The sequence below is a fragment of the Struthio camelus genome, chromosome 22 (assembly GCF_040807025.1).
Source record: "Struthio camelus isolate bStrCam1 chromosome 22, bStrCam1.hap1, whole genome shotgun sequence".
NCBI classification, from domain to species: domain Eukaryota; kingdom Metazoa; phylum Chordata; class Aves; order Struthioniformes; family Struthionidae; genus Struthio; species Struthio camelus.
In genome coordinates this window covers 141,188-161,872 of record NC_090963.1, presented here as the reverse complement: position 1 = coordinate 161,872, position 20,685 = coordinate 141,188, and the positions used below count along the sequence as shown (strand labels likewise).

Below are 20,685 nucleotides of genomic sequence, written 5' to 3'. Positions count from 1 at the left end.
TCATAGCATAGTGTGAATCCTCCTCACTTCTGATTTCAGTATGCGACACCCAGATCTGCTTTGCTAGCTGGTGGTGCTGATGAGGACAGCTAGGCAAATGATCGTCTTTTATCATTTGCTGACTGGCCTAAAGGGGAAGGGGAATTCCAGCAGACTGTTCCACTTGATTTGGGGGGTCTTACGCTGTCTCATAAACACTTCTGGTGGTTTTCAAAATGAAAAATCAGCTTTTTGACTCTTTAGTTCTGAAGTACTCGCTTTGTTTGACCCCAGACGTGCAAATGCACTTGCTCCCTCTTAAACTGAACCTCTCTGCAAAGGCCGATCACTCTGCTGCATTAATGAGCACATTCCTCCCTCTGGATAACACTTGTGTTGGGCTCCACGCTCTTTTGTCTTTCTTCTCCTTGCCACCCGAGGGCGTGTGCTCACAGAGAGAGCTTACTAGATTGCTAACGCTGCACTCGGGCAGTGGTGAAGGATCACTCCTCTGTGCCCTCAGGGTGGCTAAGTGCCCTGCTGAGATCCTCTTGTCTCCCTGTAGGGCTGTCCAGACATGCAGAACCAGCTGGGACTGTAAAATTAGCGGTCTACAAGAACTGCAATACGACGTGTATCTCACCTGTGTGTTTGGGTGACATCCCTGCAGCGATGCTGCTCCCAGCCAGGCCTTGACATCCTAACTGTCTTTCTGTGGCAGCAAGGGCAGGCAGTCCTGTCCGACAGCCTGGGAGCAGATGAAGTTGGAACAGCTCTCTGCTGTTCACAGGCTTAGGGAGCAGAAGTTTGGGGCATTTCTCTCTGATCTTGGTGCTTGCTGTGAATCTCACTTTGAGCTCAGGGCTTTTTGAGCAGAGATGCTCACCAGGCTTTGTGGGGTGTGGACTTTGCAGCCCTGAGAGGTGTGTGGGCACAGTGTTAATTCTTCTCTCTTTTTCCTGTCATTAGGTGTGACGGGGAATCAGCCGAATCAACTGCACTTAAACTCAGTGGGGCCTGGATCCTCTCAGAGCCCCATGGGAATGAACCTGCCTGGTCAGCAACCTCTCTCCCACGAACCACCCCCCACCTCCATGATGTCATCCCCGAACCCACTGGGCTCCAACATTCCTATGCACCCTAGTGCACCGGGGGCGGGCGTACCCCCCCAGAATCCCATGATGCTGCCCCCAGGGCCCCAGGACTCATTGAACCAGCAGTGTGGCCCTGTGCCGAACAGTTCACAGATGATTCCTTCCAACCAGCTCGTGTTCCCCCGCATGCAGCAGCCCCACAATGCCATGCAGTCTCCAGCAGGAGGTATGCCCATGGCCCCAGGAGGGGGAGGTGGCCCTGGAATGCAGCAGCATTACCCACCAGGAATGCCCTTGCCACCTGAGGACCTTCCCTCCCAGCAGCCTGGCCAGATGCCCCCTCAGCAGCATATGATGGGCAAGAACATCCCTCCTCGGATTGGAGATCCCTATCCCCCTGTGCTTCCTGGGGTGGCCTCCGTGCTGAATGACCCTGAGCTCAGTGAGGTCATCCGCCCCACACCCACAGGTATCCCTGAGTTTGACCTGTCCAGGATCATCCCGTCAGAGAAGCCAAGCAGCACCTTGCAGTATTTCCCCAAGAGTGACAGCCAAGCACCCAAATCACAGCCTTCCAACCTCCACCTCATGAACCTGCAGAACATGATGGCTGATCAGCCCCCTGTGCGGCCAGGTATGAATGCCCCTAGCCTTCCAGGACAGCAGGGTGTGCAGAGAGGACTCAGCATGCCCATGTGCCATCCTGGACAAGTGCCCATGCTGGGCAGGACAGGCATACCGCCCCAGCAAGGCATGATGGGCAATAGCATGCACCAGGGCATGATGTCTCCACAGCAGAGTCTGATGGCCCAGCAGAATTTCATGCTGATGCAGGCTAAGCAGAGGAGCATGTCTGTGTCAGGGGAGATGTATGCCCAGACAGGACACATGATGTCACCTCAAGGCTCTCTCATGGGGCCCCCGCCTCAGCAGAACCTAATGGTCACACACCAGATGAGGCAGAGAAGTGTTTCCCTGGACAGCCAAATGAGTTACATCCCCGGGCCTGGGAACATGGCAAACCTGCCTTTCTAACCATGTCTGGCACACAGGGATGGGGAGGGGCAGGGTCTGATTGTACAAACTTTTTTAAACCTTTCTTTGGGGGAGGGTTGGGGGCCAATGCCAGTGGAGGATGCCAAGTAAGATGTTTTTCATATCGGATTTGCCTCTATACAGAAAACCAGATGTGCAGTAAACTTGATGTGAATTGGGTTTCTTTTTCCTTTCTTTTTTTGGGGAAAGGGGTGGAGGGACGGGGAGTGGGGCTGTTAATTTCAAAACCTGAGTGGTGACCAGGGACTTCCAGACCCTGTGGCAGTTTGTAAAGTTTTCTTTTTCTCCCCCCACCACCCTTCAAGTGTGTTTCTTTCCCTTCTCTCCTGCTCTCTCCCTGTCTCTCTCTCGCTCGCTTTTTTTTTTTTTTTTTTTTTAAAACACCCAAAATGTGCAAGAAGGTTTTTGGAACTAGCTGTAAATAGGTCGCTGGAAAAGGCAAAACTTGTGCTGGTTTTTAATTGTTCTGTATTTCTGTGTTTTAATAGAAGCCTCAAAACATGTTTTAAAAAGGCAAAAACAAAAAATAAGCTAACAAAGACAATGTACAAGGGTTCAGAACTCTCCTTGGAGGAGGCAGGGGGATCCCCCAACGTGTACAGGGCATTGAGAGATCCCATTATAGAGCAATTCCTTGTTAAACCTGTGTCATTGATGCATCCAAACAGTCTGCACGTGCAGGGTGCATAGTTTTCACACAGATCTTGGGTTCCTGTGGAGGCTGTGCTGAGTACAAGAACCCACCCAGCCACTAAGGACCATCAGGAAGGTCAGAGCTGTGACCCCAATGAAATGTCACTGCAGTAATGCTGATTTGACAGGGCAGAGGCAGTAGTTTCTCAGGATACAGCTGTCACTGCTCCATGGTGAAGCTGCTGTGGCTGTGAAAGGGAGGATGCCAGCCGTTCAGCTAGAGAAATGTTGAGGATCTGCTCTCTGCCAGTAACAACTTGCTGGGCCTGGAGGTCCCAGTCAGCTGGCTCTTCTGTAGTCCACTTCTTTTCCCTTTATGCTGTGTGTCCTGTGGACAGGGGCTGTAGTGTATAGGGATAGATGGACTCTGAGATGACCTGGATGATTCAGTCCTGTACTTGTAGGAGAAGCTAGTTGGGAACCCAGCTCTTTTGCAGGCTTCCTACACCAATCCTTTTCCCCTCCATCACCCTAGGCAACCGCAGCATGCCCCTACTACTGTCCCGGAATGGTCTCCCACGTCTTCCTCACGCTTGTCCGTCCTCCTCACGTGCTGTGTGTGTTCATGGGCCATGTAGTTTGCCAGCAGGACGTAGTCAGCCTGCAGCAGCAAAGCAGGAACTTGGTCATCGGAAAAGCCAGGTGTTTTGTCAGACAAGGGCGGTGTACTCCCCTCCGATAGTCTGCCAGGGTTTCGCAGGCAGTCTTTACAGCTTGCCCTGAGCTACCTGCAGCAGCCCTGCCCTGTACTGTAGAGGGCCAGTTGTTGAAGATGGTCTATCGCTGATGACGTATCAGTATGAGAGTTGTCTTGTACAGTGTCAGCTGCCTGATACTGAAAGTCGTGAGCCAGCTTCTCCACAGGCTGTTCCATGTTACCAGTAGAAGAGGCTAAGCTTGCGTTTCAGCCCCTTGTTCCTAGGCTGGCAGAAGTATGCCATTTGAACACCTCAGGTTTTTCTGGATGTCCTTCACTCTCAGGATGGGGTCCTCCATTCTGTAAAGGTCTTCCTGCACACAGCACTGATGGTTTTTCCTGTGTTTATTTGTCGAAGGGACTGAAGAGTTAAACACATGCACTCGCTCCTGCATGCACAGCATCTCTGGATTTCAGCAGGGACCACATTCCAGCATGGTGTACCCCTATGGGCATCCCACTGTGAACAAGGCATTTGATTGCCCAACAAACACCAGTTGGAGGATCCTCTCTGCAAAGCCAGATTTAGCATACTACCTCTCTTGTAGCAGAGCTTACCTTTACCTACTTGCTACCGCATGGAGGAGAGGGCTTTCGTAACGGGACATAGTGAGGTAGCGAGGGAAAGGCAAAGCCTTTCATCGTGTTGCAAACTGTTCGAAAAGGCCAGGGGGTGCTGAAGTGTCAGCCCGGTGGCTATGTGGATCAGATTTGTAACAAGATGGAGCCATGAAGTCTAATTAGGGATATCTCAAAAGTGTTGGGGCACTTGGCAGAGAGCAGTAATGGGTGGGAAGCATGGGTCCAGATCTGAGAAGGGATGTCACTCTGGTTTCTTGTTTTGTGCAGTTTGGTTGCTTCGGGTGTGACTGAGTAACATTGTCAAAGGTGGCAAAATAGGAACAATCCTGGGAAGTGCTCATCGCCTGTCTTGGCAATTAGGGCAAAGAGGAATAATCTTCAGCCCTGGCTAAACAAGTGTGCTTTGAACCTGACCACGTAACTAGTGGGATTCTCCATCCTTTCAGAGCGTGTGCTTCATGTGGGAGGAGTTGGCTTGAGCAGATGTAGCCTTTTCTAAGCTTGACTTGCCTGAAAGGCCCTGACTTCTCTTGGCTGCACTTTGGCGTGTTGGCTGCTGGTATTTTTCTTGTAAACTTTGAAATACCAATGCCAGCCCCCAACCTTGTCCATCACCTACCAGCTAGACTCGGTTAAGTTTAAGCCATAATATTTTCTATTTAAAAAATGGTTTTTTGTTTGTCTGTAGACAGCTGCTGTCCTGTTGTTTTCCCCTTCGCCCAGCCCAACAGAGAACTGTGCCTGGGGCTTTCTGTCTTCATTCAGGCAGCAGCAATTCTTTGTCCGTGTGTCAGCTGGAGCCTGCAGGCTCAATGCACTTCTGTGCAGTGTTAGGGAGGTCAGTGCTGCACCCTCACAGGTACAGGGCAGTGCGCTGCTATTTCTCCCTGATGGGAGGAAGAGGACCTATCCTTCAATAAGTGAGTAAGAAGCAGCTAAGCCTCTTAACTCAAAAACACACAAAAGGGAAATCTGACATTATTTCAGAGCAGCCGATAGGGCTCTTGAGCAAAATCTTACTGCCCTGGAGCCAGCCCTGCCCCTAATTCTGTGATGGCTGAACAACAGGGAAAGGAAGTGCTGAGTAGCATCCCTCTGCCCTGGGCACCACTCCCAACTGTGTCTATTAATACAGCAATATGGCAGGAGCTTCTCTTGAAGCTGAGTAACAGCCAACCCTTGTTAGACCTGGGCAGAGAGTTTGCCATCGGCCAGTTGCCCACTGCCGTGAGCTGTGTCTAGTCTTGCGTCTTGTAGTTTATTGCTCGGCTTCTAAGCTTGAGTTCTGTGTACTGACTCCACCTAATCACAGTAAAAGGTTTGTCCATGCTTTAGCCATGACTTCAGTGCTTTTCCTGCTCCAAAAAAAGAAGTAAACATTGGGAAACTGCATCTTTCAAAACGTCAAATGATCACACACCTGGAATTAGCTTTCACATTGAGGTAATGGTGACTGACCTGTTTTCTGTCATCCCATGGAGGAACTTCCCCAGTCATTTTGTACCATTATATAAATATATATATATAAATATAAATATATAAATACAATATGTGAAGACATCTTATTGGTTTTTATTTGAAACAATTTTTAGGCTTGTTTTTGGGTATCTGTGCTGCCTGTAATGTATTGACCTGTTTTATAGGTGCCTTTTTATTAAAAAGACAAATTTCAAAACCTGATCCCCGTGTCTGTCTTCAGTGGTCTGTGTGATTTTTCTCCAGGGTCACAAGCAGGTGTGCTCAATCTGCAGTCTCTGAGAGCTCAGGTAGTGTCACCTGCAGCAGGCTGGCAATGACTGGAAGAGCTCAGCTGGCTCCAACACAAGTACTTCTCTGTCAGTTAGCTGTTGTGTTTGAGAGGTGAGGGTCGCTTTGGAAGGAGAAACTAGCTTTCTGTGCCTAAGTTATTCTGATGTGCGTCAGGCTGAGATTTTATTGCAGTTGGAGTTTCCTTCCTATGAAATTCAGGGCAGTGCCTGTTCTTAGCAGCATTTATTGCTTAGTGCCGCGTGTGGTCTGTGGAGGGTGGATGATTTGTATCTCTGCAGCTGTTGTGCGCTGGCTCCCTCAGGATCAAACAAGACCCTGCCACGCAGCTCTGAGTGGACCATTGCTGTATTGTATTGCTCAGAAGCTTGGATAGTAAGTCCAAGCCGTGCTGGCTCTACCCTCCTGTGCTCTGTTGCACCAGTGTGTTTTCTGTCTTCGGTGGCTTGAAGTGGTTCATCTTCTTTAACTGGCTGCAAACAGATAACAGCCATGAGAGAAACAGCCTCCTTTTCCCTCCTGTCTGCTACCGGTGCCTTCCTCCTCGCTGTAAATCCTGTCTCTACATTTTTTCCTGAGCGTACTGGCTCTTAGCCACTTGTACCACACGCAAGGAAGCCACAAGCCCTGCAGCGGGGATAGGTGAGGGAGATGGGCCCAGCCATCTGGCTGAGGTGCGAATGCTGCTCCCGGTGTTGACGGTCGCATCCGCCACAACTTTCAAGCGGTTACTTTGTGCCTCCATCTGAAAGTTCCTGCTCTTCACGAGATGCTGCGGGCTCCTTGGGGGAGCTGGGGTGCCTGTGCTTTGTGAGGACCTGCGTGCGACTCTACCACGAGGCTATGCCCTAGCAGCAGCAGGGAGCGACCGGTCCTTGTGGGCAGCGAGAGCCGAGCTCAGATCAGGGACCCTCTCCCACCACAGCCCTTCATGTGAGGCAGGACAGGACCATCCTCTCAGGTAGGTGCAGGGGAATGCACAAGGCCGTGTGGGGAGGGAAGGCCAGGCAGGGATGGCTGCAACCACAGCAGCCACACTGGACACAGAGAGGCCTTGACAGGACTGCAGAGCAGGGAGATGGCAGAGGTAGGGACGCACTGCCAAAGCTGCCTGCTGATATCTGGAGCCACGCAGTTCCTTGTTGCCCTGAGGCATTTCAGGACCTGACAAGCTTGCGTGCTCCCTAGCTGCTGCGTGCTTGGAGGGAGCCAAAGTGGACACAGAGCACCCTATGACTGCAGCTGGGTGAGAGGACTGGTTCCAAGGGTTCACGGGACCTGCCGTGAGTGACAGCAAAGGGGTCGTACTTCCTGCTTGCGTGCAGGAATGGGGTAGTGCTGAGCTCTTCTCCAGGCTGCGATGGGGGCACAGAGCCCAGGCACAGAGCTTGGGACCCTGCCCAGCCTGGATGGGGCATGGCTCTCTTGTGGCACAGCATCTCCTGCAGGGGACAGATCCAATCAGTGCTCACACGGTGCAGCTCACCAGGGGCTGGCAGCACCAGTAGCAGAGACAAGATCCCCTGGATAAATTCCTTCCCCAGGGAAGGGGAAGTATGCCTCCACAGAGGCACACCCTCGGGCCAGGTGAGTCTTCAGCAGGCCGCAGCTGCACTGCACCAAAAGGATGAGGGTGGCAGGTGCCTAGCAGGAACAAGGCAGCTTCATTGGCGTGTGGCCCAGCAGGCACACGGGGCTTTTGGTTGTACCTTTCTCACAGGCCATTTGAGAAGTAAAGGGGAAGTCAGTATAGACAAGAAGATAAGGGTAACTGGTCAATAACTACAGGAGGCAAGCAAGTTGCTCCAGACCAGGCTTCTCAAGGGGCTTGATTGTGCCAGATGGCAGGAAATAAAGCTAGCTGGGTCTGTAGGTGCTGCTCTGCCTCTGAGTCAGTGCAGAGGCACGCCCTGGCGGGGTGCTCACAGAGCTGCTCATAGCCTCTTCTGGGTGTACGCTGAAGTGCATAAGGTGCTGACTTCTGAAGCCCTCTTGACTCAAAACCAGAGCTCACGGCTTGTTGCTGTGCTGACTAACTCAGGTCTAACAAACCTAGCTAGGCTAGCACAGCTCTGCTATGTGGATAGGCCTGTCAGCAGCTAGAGGCCAGGGAAATACGGTGCCTGCTCAGGTGTTGAGGAGATTGGGAAATGTTGGCTTGTCAGCAGCTGCTGCACCTTGCTGTTGTGGTAATATTGCTCCATATGCTGTGCTGGAGCGCTGGGGCTCAGCTACCCTCCAACCCCTTGTTCTCTCATTCTGCCTCCCTCAGATGTAGGTGTAGGGTTTTGTTTGCTGTAGCTGTAGGAAGATTTTTTTTGGCAACTGGGCAAGCTTTGTGTTGTTTCCCGGTTACTGGTGAACCAGGGTTATGCGGGGCCTCTTCAGTGACAGAAGGCTGCGGGAGCTGTCTTGAGTGAGATGCGAGAGTTTTATTTCACGAATCCTCCCACGGCTTCCTCCAGGACTTGCCCTATCCTGCGTGCTGCCCAGGACCTGAAAACATGGGCCTTGGCAGTGGCAGTAAAATATGTCCAGAGCCATCTATGCTCAAAATAAAGAAGATATGGCAGTCAGTAGTGCCACTGAAGTGCTTCAGCAATTGGTTGGTTCTGGGGAGCCTGGGATGAGGAAATGGCCCTTTTTCTTGATAAGGAAAATGAAACCATGTTTGAGTCACAACGGAGGGGATGTTAGAGCTGTCAGAAGGTGTGGGAGGGTGTGGGGAGAGCCCCTTCTACGCAGCACTCCCAGGCACGCGTTCATTCATGCGTTCCCTGGCTTGCACTTATTCATGCATGCTTGACTGCCTGCCAGGGCCACGTGATGATGGCGTGTAGCTGGTTGCTCTGCTGAAACGCTCCAGTTATTTCTCCTGAGAGACTCAAGTGGTCCTACAGGAAATATGAAGCATCATACTGTTGTGGGAGGCATTCTGGGACCCCTTCCTTGGGGTAGCCTTCAGTGGGCTCAGAGCTTTCTCTGGATTGTCTGCTCCAGCCCTGTTTGCAGACCACCACCCGGGCCTGGGGTCACGTGGGCGTAAGCTGTGGACCGCAGTGACATGAACTCCTGCCACCTCCCCGCTCCCTGCAGGGGCTGTAGCAGAGCTCCTGTCTCTTGGTGTTCATTCCCCCTTCCTGTCTCACTCTGTCGCGCTGTGCTGGGGTTTGGAGGCAGACAAAAGCTCCACAAGGGAGTCAGGCCGCCTGCCAGAGGGCTGCGGCAACTCAGGTGGGCGAGTCTGGCAGCGCGACTGCCTAACGGGAGAGCCCAGTCTGGGCCAAGGCATGTGACGTGATTAAAGCCTTGGGGAGACACAGAGGGTTTTGCTGGGTGGAAAGCCATTTCCTGTGCGGTGAAAGGAGAGTTCCCCTTGCTTTCTTGCTGTCTCCATACAGCAGACTGGCTGCAGTCCTTAAGGCCCAGTCCAGGATAGAGAGAAGAAGCATAGTGTGTTAGAAGGGTTTGTTAATGAAACTTAAGACGTGGTCTTGTCTCAAGGTCCGTAATGAGACAGCCATGGATGTGGGCCTCTTACTGCTTGCCCGCTTCTCCTGTAACCGTAAGAGGAGGCTTGGTGCTGCCAAAGGCTCCCATACGCTCCCGAGTTGCTATGCAGTTTGCTGCAGGAGGAGCAACTGTCCACTCTTCCGCTAAAGGATCTGCCTGGCTCTGAGCCAAGCCTTGCCACAGGCTGGCAAATCCAAACAGTAGTTCAAGGGTAGGTTTTCACTACAGTTAGCAGATGCTATAAAACTGTGGTAGGAAGTGCTGTAGTTAATGGAAGAGTCTCTGTGAAACAGAGAGTTAAATGTAGGTCTTGGCTGTCTCCTAACATAACGGAGCCTTCTGCAGCACTGATGAAAAGAAATCTGAGGAAGGCTTTCATGTAGACGTACAAGGTCTGTGGTCTCTATGTGCAAATGGGCACACTTGTCAGAAAGGTGTGATCAACCTACTTAGTGCTCTCTGATGCATTTCCCTTTCAAAAGTGACACAGACAACTGCAGCCAACTGCTTATGAGCATGATAAATGGGAAGAAGAGAAAATACTTTCTTTAACTGTTTATTATAGATCACTTAAAAGTTTACCAGGGTGCCAGTGCAAAGAACTATAGGAAAAATAGATGCATAACCTATTTGCCCATATTTTGTGTGCAGATTTCCCTCTTACTTCATGGACACTGTAATAATTTACAATCTGATTGTTTGTTTTTTCAGTAACGTTTGAGTGTGGATATAGTTCCCTTCTGAACTGAGGGAGCTAGTGAGGTGCTTACGATACATCTGCAATTGCTTCATTGGCCAGTACTGATGTGGAGGTAGAAAGGACCGACTTCAAAGAGCTTTTCTTCCTCTGCTGTGCATGCGTGCTTGGAGAACCACAGTCACCATTACCTAAAGGTTTCAGCCATTGAAGATGCAGCATTGCAGGAAATGGTGGACTGCTCCTGGTTTGTATAAAACCCTTATGTTTGAGGAGTTTTCTCCTCACATCAGAATTTGTAAGCAACTTATTCAGATCTCCACTTGAGCTGAACAGGTCAAACGTGACCCCTGACATAACAATTGGTCTTTTTAGAGGGCCCTTGGATTTGGCAAAGTTAGTCTGTAAGTGAGCGTTTTGTTAGTAGGTTGAACTACAGAAGTGATTTTTAGCACAAAATTCTTGCTGCAGTAATAGAATGAATACTGTTCTGGCTGCCTAAAAGGTGAGGTGACTTGCAGAGCTGCTTTCAAAGAGTGCTTGTGATTAGGTTCATGTTAGTGTGAAAGTTTGTACCTATGACGCAGTTTGGGCCACAGTAATGTTGAGCTAATAAGAAAAATGTAAGGAAGCAACGCTGGACGCGCTGCTGTGACAACACCTAATAGGAAGCAGCAGGCTAAACAAGTCTGTTAGGGCTGCCAGCTTGCAGTGGGAAAATTTATGATGGTTTAAAAGTGCCACTCTTATTTTGGAGCAAACAGTTATCAAGAAGCCCTGACCTGGGCAGTTGTGATACCCATGGTTCAGGGCAAGATCAGCGCCCGGGTTTGGTCTGTGTAAACCTGAATGTGTTAAACTTCTAAAAGCCTCATAGATGCAGGTAGAGCAAGAGTATCTGAAAGCACAGAGCAAAGCAAAGCAAGATGTTACATTCCTCTCTGCCCGCGAAAAACAAACAGAAATGATGCAGATTAGCTCTTTTCCTTCTGTGTTCTGCTTCGCTCTCGGGTAACGGCACTCCTTGCTCTCAGAACCCACAAGAGTTGTACGACCTGCTGCGAAAGAAATGTTACGCCTTCAGCCTCACAAAGATAGGTGGTGCATCTTCTCTGTGCTCAGTCAGAAAACTGAAGCCATCTGTTCAGACAGTATTCTTCCTTAAAAGAAAATATCTGCATGCTCAGGCATTCACTTCAGCAAGTCCACTCACTGGAGCTATTAACAGCAGTAAAACAGAGAAAAGCGATCAGGACGAGATGTGGCTGACGTCAGGAAAGGAATCTGTGGCAGTCAAACCTTTGAGTCAGTGGCGGGGCCTCCTGGCGTGAGCCGTGTTGAGAAGATCGATGTGCCACAGCTGGAGGCTGTTGTGCAGCAAGGCTGGGCAGGGAGACGTCGTGCATCAGGAGGAGCAATTTTCCAGCCAGAGACTGTCCAGCACCATGCGCCCATATTACTGGAATTAGCTCTATGTTCCCCTCTGGTCCTACTTGCAGCCGTAGTTCCAGCTACCTGTGGTAACTGAGCCACGCCGCTTCCTTTGCGCGCATCTCTAATGATTTGAACAGATGAAACGGGGACCTGCCTTGCCTTTGTCCTCAGTCCTCGCTCACTGACACAACTCCACCTTTACCTGGCTGGTCCTTTTTACTGCTCCCTCATGGCCCAGTCCTGTGTCTGGCTCCATGCACAGGACTCCTTTGAGGAATTGATTCTTTGAGGGAGAGGTGGCAGGATCAGGTTTAACCTGCCTGGGTTCATCCAGCCCTACCAGAGTGACTGTCAGACAGAGCCAGCATTCACCAAGAGCTGCCAGGCAGATTTCTCTTATGCGATTGAACCAGATGAACCAGGGACAGTGTCTGGCAGAAGTTTGGTGTTAAATGGCTATTAAACCTCAAGTTTCCTGGGGAGTGAAGAAAGTGGTGGGGACGCTTGTGAAACTTAGGGCTGAGACCACAGCACGTGTGTCATTGGGAAGGCATGACCCAGGCCATTTCCACCCCATACCCAGCCTTTTGCAGTTAAAAAGTGGAAATAGAGGTGGTATTGTCAGACTCAATCCCGCTGCCCTTCCTTGTCACCTCCAGAATCTCCTGCAGGGTCTCCTGGCTTATGCAGCCGAGCTCCTGCAGGATCCGGAAGAAGTCGTTACGGAACTTGACCCCGATGAAAGCGTAGAGGATGGGGTTGAGGCAGCAGTGTGTGAAGCCAATGGCCTCTGTCACCATGATGGCTGTGTCTAACTGGTCTTCCAGGAGGCAGTTCTTGCTGAAGGCTTCCAGCTTGGTAAGTGTGTTCAGAAAGATGACGATGTGGTATGGGCTCCAGCAGAGCAGGAACACTCCTGTCACCAGAATGGCTACTCTGACAGCTTTTTGCCTCTGCAGGCGCTGGGATTGGCACAGAGTCCTCACAATGGCCATGTAGCAGTAACACATGACCAGCAAGGGCACAAAGAAGCCCACAGTGTGGTACAAGAAGCGGGTCGCTAGCCACACGTTATTGCCATGAATCCCAACCTCTGGAAAATAGCAAATGCTGCGATTGCTCTCATCTGTCCAGACTTCCATGAAGATGAGATCAGGTAAGGTCAAGAGCAGGGAGCAGAGCCAGACGCCCATGCAGGTGAGGTGAATGGAGCGAGCTCTGCGTTTCCGGTAGGTGTGGATTGCATACACGATGGCCAGGTAGCGGTCCACCCCAATGCATCCCAGCAGCATGCTGCTGCAATAGAAGTTGATCTTGTGGACAGCACTAAGGATCTTGCAGAGGAAAGTCCCAAACACCCACCCAGCCAGGCTCTCCACCACGCTGAAGGGAAAGGTAAGCAACAGTGCCAGGTTGGCCAGGGTGAGGTGGAAGAGGAAGTTTTCAGTGGTAGTGCGAGACCGCTTGAACCTCTCTAGTATGACTAGGACCAGGGCATTGCCCACAGTCCCCAACACAAACATCAGTAGATAGATGAGGGGCATGAAGATCTTTCTGAAAGGATCGCTCTGGTTGCCAACCACAGATGAGGCTGGGTTGAAGCAGAAGTAGCCGTCCAAAGAAGGGGTGGTGTTCTCAGCTTCATAGTAACCGCTTAGCTCCACCTGGCTCTGGTGAAGAGAGAGAGTTTGGTTACAGGAGGGGAGTTTCTGTACAGAACAAGTCCAGTCCATCGACTACACCTGACAGGACTGGCAGGCAGGCCTGGAGCAGAGCACCCTCCCCCCCCCCCCCCCCCCCCCCCCGCCCCGGTCCTGCAGCCTGGCTCTGGCAACAGGCAGCACTTGCCTGCTGGCAGCAGGAGGTGGTGCCTGCCCTCGGTGTGGTGACCTGGGAGGCCCCTCTGGCGCCCAGTCCTGTGAAGTGCAGTAGCACGTGGAGAGGGTTGTCCTGATTTCTAAAAGTGAGGGGCTGCTTCTGTCTCCTGTTGCTCGGTTTGTAATTCTTAGCTAACGTATTTTGGGATGTTCTGGTATCCAGACAGATGACCGCTTCATCTTTCGGTTCTTGCTGAGCTGGCTTCTGGCGGCAGTTGCCTTTCTGCACAGTACAGAGCTCTCCTTTTTTCAGCCTCCCTGATTCTTCTGCCTCTTTGTGACACAGCCTGTGTATAATGGACTCAGGTACTCTGATCCCATTCCTTTCTGTCTCTTTCTGCTGCTCCCTCTTTCTGCCCTTCTCTGACACCTGCAGTTACTTTCTGAGACAGGCAGCGCAGTGCTCAGAGAAGCATGCTGGACTGCCCTCAGCATACTGCCTCGCTTACTCCTTTGCACTCATCACCTCATTTGCTTCTGACCACAGCTGCACTCTGAATAGAGCTCTGTTCAGAGCGGTAACCTTGGGGACCTCAGAGTGGCCTGAGGCAGCACCCGCAGTCCCACAGAGCAAGCCTAGCTGGGAGCAGCAGCAGCACGCGCGCAGGCGTGTTGGGAATTGCTCTCCACGCGCTCAGAGAAAGTGCTGGGGCAGGTGTTCAAGCACAACTCGGGGCAGTGCGCGTCAGGCACTTCAGTGCCGTAGATAGAGGGGATAGATGCTGGAGAGAGAAATCTGTTCTCTTGGTAGACCCCATGCTTCTGAAATGATTACGAAGAGCGCAGGAAAGCGAATCTGAAAACAGCCATTCAGACCCTGGCTTGATACCAGCAAGGAAAGTGTGATATAGCTGCTACAGGTGTGATATGCACTGGGCCTAGGGTAACTGCTGGCCAGGCCGACGGCCTGTGTTCAGAGCTGAGACGAAGTGCAAGTGCTGCATGTTAGAAAGCTGGCAGTCATGCGAGGGGAGACCACCCCCAGATGGTGGGCACGCTCTAGCTGACCTCAGGCACGTTGCAGAAGCTGAGTGCTAACAAAGCAAAGGGCTCAGATATAGGCAAGCAGAAAAAAGAGCAGCACAGGAGGCTCGTGGCAAGCTCACTAACAAAATGGGAAGAGCTCCTCAGCAGTTATTCTGAGCTCCCCCACCCCCACCCTCTCTGGAGACCAGCACGGAGACTACAGCATCAACCACAGCGGAAGTCTCTGCTTGCTGCTTTCATACCTTTCACTGCCAGCTGTAGCCCGCTTGCACCTGCTGCTCCTTCCCCCGGCAGCCAAAGTTCCCATCTAAAAATATTAGCCCCACTTTAAACAGTTTTAGAGCTAATTTTATTTATTTTTGGTCACTTTCCCCCCTTTACCCCCCCCCCCACCCATGCTGGTAAGCCAAATGACTGAATAGCCTTGAGTCCTGCACTGTCCCTAGCTAGAAAAGGATGACTATGTTTCATCTCCATTAGAAGGCAATGTACTGGTCACCTCTTCAAGTGATTGCCTGGGGTAAATAAGTCATATTGCAATGGCAGTGCTCATCTCTAACTGCTTTGTTTTGCTAAAACCATTTACATGGCTTCAAGGGGTGCCCAGGCATGTCCATGGGAAACAAGTCTACTGAGCGTTATTGAATACACTGAAAATGCAGCCAGCTCGGGCAGTCCCTGAGCAATGGATGGTGGGAGGGCAGGCAAGCCCTTGGGGAAAGTACAAAATGTGCTTCCCCAAGTCTTACGCTCTTCCCCAGGCCTCTGCCTTTGACCACTGCCAGTGTAAGTGCCCGGAGCCAGACAGGCTATGGTTTGATCCGAGATACTCTTGGTCTTGCCAGGGTCCCTTTCGCTGCTGGCTTTGTGCCCGTCAGTGCTGTTGCTGTGCTATGATACCACAGTTCTTCCCTCTGAAAGGGTGAGAATCGATTCTCTCAGGGGCCAGGAAATCTCAGCCTACCCCCCCAATATTTCAAATGCAACTGCAGAAGGTTGTCTTCCTCTAAGTAACAACAGGCCTGCAGCCTTTGGTGAGCAGCAGTCATATTCACAAAGAATAGCTCTGTTTCCCGTTTATTTTGTGGTTCTGAAGACTGGAGATTGCTGCTGAAGAAAAAAGCCTTTAGAAATCCCTCCCAATCTGTTTTCTTCCTATCTTGAAAGCTTTTTGTATCCAGCACCTACCTAGACACTGTGTCAGGAGGTACCAGTGCACACAGAAATGTGGTGATGTGCTGGCCAGGGCAAGATCCTTGAATCTGAAGCAGGCCAGTGCCAGGGGACTTTCTCAGTGATCCTGCAGATACATGACCTCTGGTTTGATAAAGGCATCCTCGGTGTGGGGGTGGCTCCTGTTTCTAAGTGTCTTTGGTCGTGTGCAAGAACAGCTGTTGTTCTATACTTGTAGTACTGTGGATATAGACAGCCCGCTGCCAAGTGCCTTTGTGGTTCCTTCTCACTGCCCCCTCCCCGCCCCCAAAAACCCCAAACCAAAAATCTTTGCAATTTAGCATAGAGATCTGCTGAGGACTCAGAGGTGACCACGCTGGGAAACGCTGAAGGAAATGTGTGCTTGAATGGGTAATTTAATTGGAGAGAGGTAGGAAGGTTCAAGTTTTAAAGGGAAAAAGGAAAAGATGCACAATGGCTGGGTTGATTGCTGCAGTGATGTCTGGTGTCGCATCAGCTACTTTTGTAGGTGATGGGCAGCGCACACGGTGCTAGGCAGTTTCAGTTGTGGAGCGTTTTTCGAGATTACCTTATAGTCAGAGCTGGAGATGCACAGGCTGAGTGCCGCTATCAGCCACCATCTGATTGCTGATAAGATGACAGGTAGGGCTTTTACTGTAAGCTACTTGCCTCAGGCAGGGGAAATGTGTGCCGAGCTACGTCTAAGACGTCCTCTCATGTGCATCTCCGAGCAACGAGTGTGGGTGGGAGCGGACACAGACTAGTTGGAGACAAATATTAGGCTATAAAAAGCAAGAGTCCAGGCTGAGATGAGAAGGGCAGGGATCAGAGTGGCAGGAGATACACTGAACGTGACAAGCTAAGGCCTTTGGGGCACTCTGCTATGATTCCCATTTCCAGGACTGAAAGCAGATGGCGGCTGCTGCTTGTGCTTGCCATTTGCTGTATCTTCAGAGATCTGATCTAGGATGGGAGAAGGGAAAAGTGTGCATGCAGGCAGTCTTTGCACAGGTCTCCTGCGATACAATAGCAGCCAGAGAAGTGAGCGGGAAGATAAAGTGGCAAAGTGACTGAGTGGCAAAGTGTATGCTGGGAGCCGTAACAGTGAGAAGTACTTTCTTCCATGCTTTTTGTCCAGGCATCCCATTTTTCCCTGTAACCCACGTTTCAGAGTTAGTCGGGTCTCTGAGTGTCAGCTGCTTTTCTCGGTTCCCTGCAACTGCCAATAACCAAAGCAGTTGGCTATAAAAGAGAAGCAGCTTGTACACTATTAGGGATTTTCCAGGCAAGTCGTTCCCTTCTAGTCCATGCCAGGGCCTGGAGAAACATATTTCATTCCCAAAGAATTAAAACTGAAATTACCCACATCAGCAAGGAACGCTGCAAGTTACTGACAGTTTCTGCTCATCACGTCTCTGGCTGTTGAACTAAGGGAAACTGATGTATAAAAGCAAAGCTTGCTGAAATGCCGTGCGACTGAGATGCAAGTGCCCTCGTGGCTCTGGAGTCACAGTGGTCCCACCACAACAAAAATTGGCCTTCAGCACCTCATGGTAGGTTGTGAAGATCTCAATGGTCTTTCTGCAATTTCTTTCCCTAATGTGCAGCTGAGGAAAGTTAAGCTGGCAGTTTTTTTCTACGGAGAACTGGAGTTGTTATTTTTGGTATGTTTCATTTCCAAGCATTACATAGATAACTGGTCCTATAGAGAATCAGATTTTAGATTCTGCCCTTGCTGTACTTGCTGGGCAGTACTGAGATAAATGTCCTTCCGTTGCAACTGTTCTGATCGTTTTCATTCTGCATTTGGTCAGTTGGTCAACTGTTCCTTTCCTGTTGACCTGCTGGGAGCCATGCACAGAGCTGGTCTATATCACTGCTTTGATATAATAGGAGGCCTTTTTCGCAAATCTCTCAGGGCAGGCTGTTGATACAACGACAAAGTACAAGTAGAGCAACATACAGCACCGCCACAGCAAATGTGGCGTTGCTTGTGTTTGACCCATATAGCCTGCTCCAGAGAGGGAGACAAACCTGAGAGGCTCCTGGGAAAGGGAGATGTTGCAGACTCCCAACCAGATGAATTCTGAGAAAAGTTATGAAAATGTGCTTACTGTAGCACATGACTGTTCACCCTTGCCCGCAAATTAGCCGAATCTCTCCTTTCAGGTGGGGTCTCTTATGATTTGAAATAATTTGCAGTGGAGGTAAAGTTGCTAAACTGAGGTTCTAGGAAGTATCATGCACAAAGAACAAATCCCAGCATTGTTTAACTTCCCTGCATTAAAAACTACATCGTTCTGCCACAAGCAGCTGCTGGTTTCTAGCCTGGGACACACTAAAGACAGAAGGACAGCACAGTTAATTTCAGCTGATTTTCTGTTCATGAGATAAATTCCGGTGGAGAGTCCAGAGGAAGTGATGAACCAACGTGGAGATGAAAAAGTGAGCTTGGTTTTAACCTCTCGCCAAACATTAGAGCCGTCACTGAACTTCAGCGGAGGTCAGTGAGAAGTGGCTTCCGCAAAAAGTTCTGAAGGAAATGTGATTTTTTTTTTCACAAAGGATTTTTATGCTAGGTGAATCAGAAAAAAGCGAGGGTTTTAGGGATTTTTTTTTTTCTCCCCCATCTTCTCTCTCTTCCCTGATGTATGAGAAAAAGAAGGGACAGAAAAACTGGGAAAACTTAAATCTAGGTTTTTTATTTTAATGGAAACTAAACAAAAACTGAGGTTTTCTGCAGAGAGCCACTGTATTAAAATATAAGCTCTGAGTTGCAACGTTTGAAAGCCAGGCTAATGATAGCGCAGCTGTGGACTTCCCCTTGGATAGCATGACATATTCTAAAAGATACAGCTGTTGTCTTTCGCTTACAAACTCAGGGGAGAGAACTACAGGACAAAGCATATGGTGTCATCGGTCCCGATTAGAAGAAGTACTCTGAATTTATCTTCCCCTCTTTAAGGTTCCCCTCTTGTAAATATACTGTGTATTCCTCTTTCAGCAGGGTCTAAGGCAACCTGCTCATGGAGAAAGCAAGCAGGCGGTAAGAGTATATGTAATCGTACCAAGGTTTTTCACACACAGAGATATCACTGTGGCTTGCCTTGTTGTTCCTGTTATTTAATGATACCACATGAGCTTTCCAGGGCTTTGCACTGTGCACAGTCATTTATACCACTGAAAACTGGTACAAAATGCTATCAGCTCAGAATTTGAGTGTTTTACGCCCACATTGTGCCGATGTGAATGACTGTGCAAAGAGCGACTCAGCAGAGAACGAAGACCGCTTTCTCCATAGGATCGTGAGGAAGAGCGCTCTCACACAGGCTGGCAGCACAGGGCAGAGCCTGGCTCTCCGAGCGAGCCTTCTGGCCCTTCCGACAGTCTTGGCCCTCGTGTGAGGGCAGTGCTCAGGCTCTGCACTCACAAAAGCACTTTGAACATATGGTCACATAAAACATACGTACGCATTACTTACTGCATAAGTAATTACGCAGCTTCCTACAAGGGAATATCTTTTATCCTTAGGGCATACTAGTTACAACAACTTTACGCTGGTTCGCCACAAACACAGCATTGTTGCTTGACAGTTCCCTCATCAGTCAAGTCCAGAATTAAGGCACGTGAGGTCCAGTTGCATTGGCGTGATTGCTCAAGCTCTGTCTCTTCTAAAAGACAGGGCGGAGGATGGATGCGTAGAAAGTCGGGTCTCTCAGCCCACCCAGGTCTGCCTGCTCCCCCAGCTATCCTCTCAGATGAGCAAAACCAGGTCCAACTCACCAAGTCGTAGGTCTCTGAGGAGTAGCTGACAGGCCCCATGGTTTCAAGGGCAGAATCTCTCTCCTCCAGCAGTTTCAGCAAAAGTTCTTCTTTTTTGGGGTGGAGTTTGTCATTTAAGTGAGTGGGGAGGGACCCAGCATGTAACAATAGAGCATTTGCAAGGCAAATGAGCTCCAAGCATAGAGAGACCTATTTGATGTGACGATTAGTATCTAGCTTGATCATCCTTGTTTTAAAGTGTTGTAAGTTGATTTTTAAGGTAAAGTTTGAGAAGTCTATGGTTCCTTTGATCTGTAACAAAGAAGCCCCAAAGGACGCGTTAGCTGCTCCCTGCAAACATTGAGGGCTCTTGGCAACTGCCTTGCTAGGGGCCTAAGGCCGGAACAACCTGGCAGGGTTTGGAGAGCACTGTGCTGAGGGACGGTCTTACTAGAAATCTCCCTGGGTTGGGGCGACTTTCTGGAGCTATGCAAGATGTTCAAGATGCCTGAGGAAACGCAGAAGTCTGGTCTGTGGGACCGTTGCCCTCTGCCTCTGGGTCATACAATCTGCTTTAACCTCAGTGACCTGCAGCTGTTTTTCTTCTCCTTCTCCCACTGCTTCAGCCCTCACCTTCATTCAGGCTGGCTTGCAGTGGTTTGCGCTGGAAAGCGCTGCCTCAGCGGCTGCTCCACAAGTCCAGAGAATGACATTAGTGAGCAGAGGCTTGTCTAGCGCTACAACAGAAACAAATGATCTGCTGTATGATGTAAAGAAAAGCCCATAATTTTGCCCATAATAAAGGTAACCTCTCCGCTCTGGGAAATGAGTGTTTCATCCCAGGACTGTCGTAGCAGCAAATTCATGGTGTGCAAACCTCAGGTGAGGTGAGCAGCACAGAGTGACATTGTGGCCTGGGCTGCTTTTGGCAGGGGCCTTTATCTTTGTGAGGAGACAAAATGGTTTGATGTGTAGGGTGCCTGCCCTCTTCTTGTCTGAGCGCAGCTGCACTGAAGGCGCTGTACTGGAAAGGAGTCTGATGGGACTCAGATCAGAGAGGAAGGAGAAGTTACTCTGGTGAGCACCATTTGATTTTATTTGCTCTTGATGCCTCTTAGCGGTGAACCGGTGACCCTGGCCTGATGGACAATCACCTTGAGGCAGCCATGAGCAGAGACACGGCTGCCTTGAGGGTGGTGCCATCCTTCCTTCCCCCCATCACTGAGGAAATTCCTCGTGCACCGGCCTGCGCTCTCGGGGGCAGCCCTCAGGTGCCCTTTTTTACACTGGAGCGAGAGGATGACAAGCAGCGAGGTAGAGGGAGGCCATCTGGGAGGTCGCGCTGTGCCTCGC

General features: G+C 50.3%; 2 protein-coding genes across 8 annotated transcripts in view; one reads left to right on the top strand and one right to left on the bottom strand.

Annotated features, from left to right (window-relative positions):
- BCL9L (BCL9 like) overlaps positions 1–5,781 on the top strand; it is a 106,887-nt gene extending 101,106 nt beyond the window's left edge. For all 7 annotated transcript variants that reach the window (XM_068916666.1, XM_068916667.1, XM_068916668.1 and 4 more), the window contains one exon: positions 949–5,781. In XM_068916666.1, coding sequence (XP_068772767.1) covers positions 949–2,108 — 1,160 coding nt within the window. In that variant the 3' untranslated portion in view covers positions 2,109–5,781. The remainder of the gene's footprint in view (positions 1–948) is intronic.
- A 4,140-nt stretch (positions 5,782–9,921) lies between these two features.
- Positions 9,922–19,444, bottom strand: CXCR5 (C-X-C motif chemokine receptor 5). Its single transcript, XM_009670031.2, has 2 exons — positions 19,354–19,444; positions 9,922–13,182 (listed from the first exon to the last, which is right to left on the bottom strand). Exons 1-2 carry the CDS (start codon positions 19,390–19,392, stop codon positions 12,106–12,108), a joined length of 1,116 nt encoding a protein of 371 aa, XP_009668326.1. The 5' UTR covers positions 19,393–19,444; the 3' UTR covers positions 9,922–12,105.
- Positions 19,445–20,685: the final 1,241 nt, after the last annotated feature.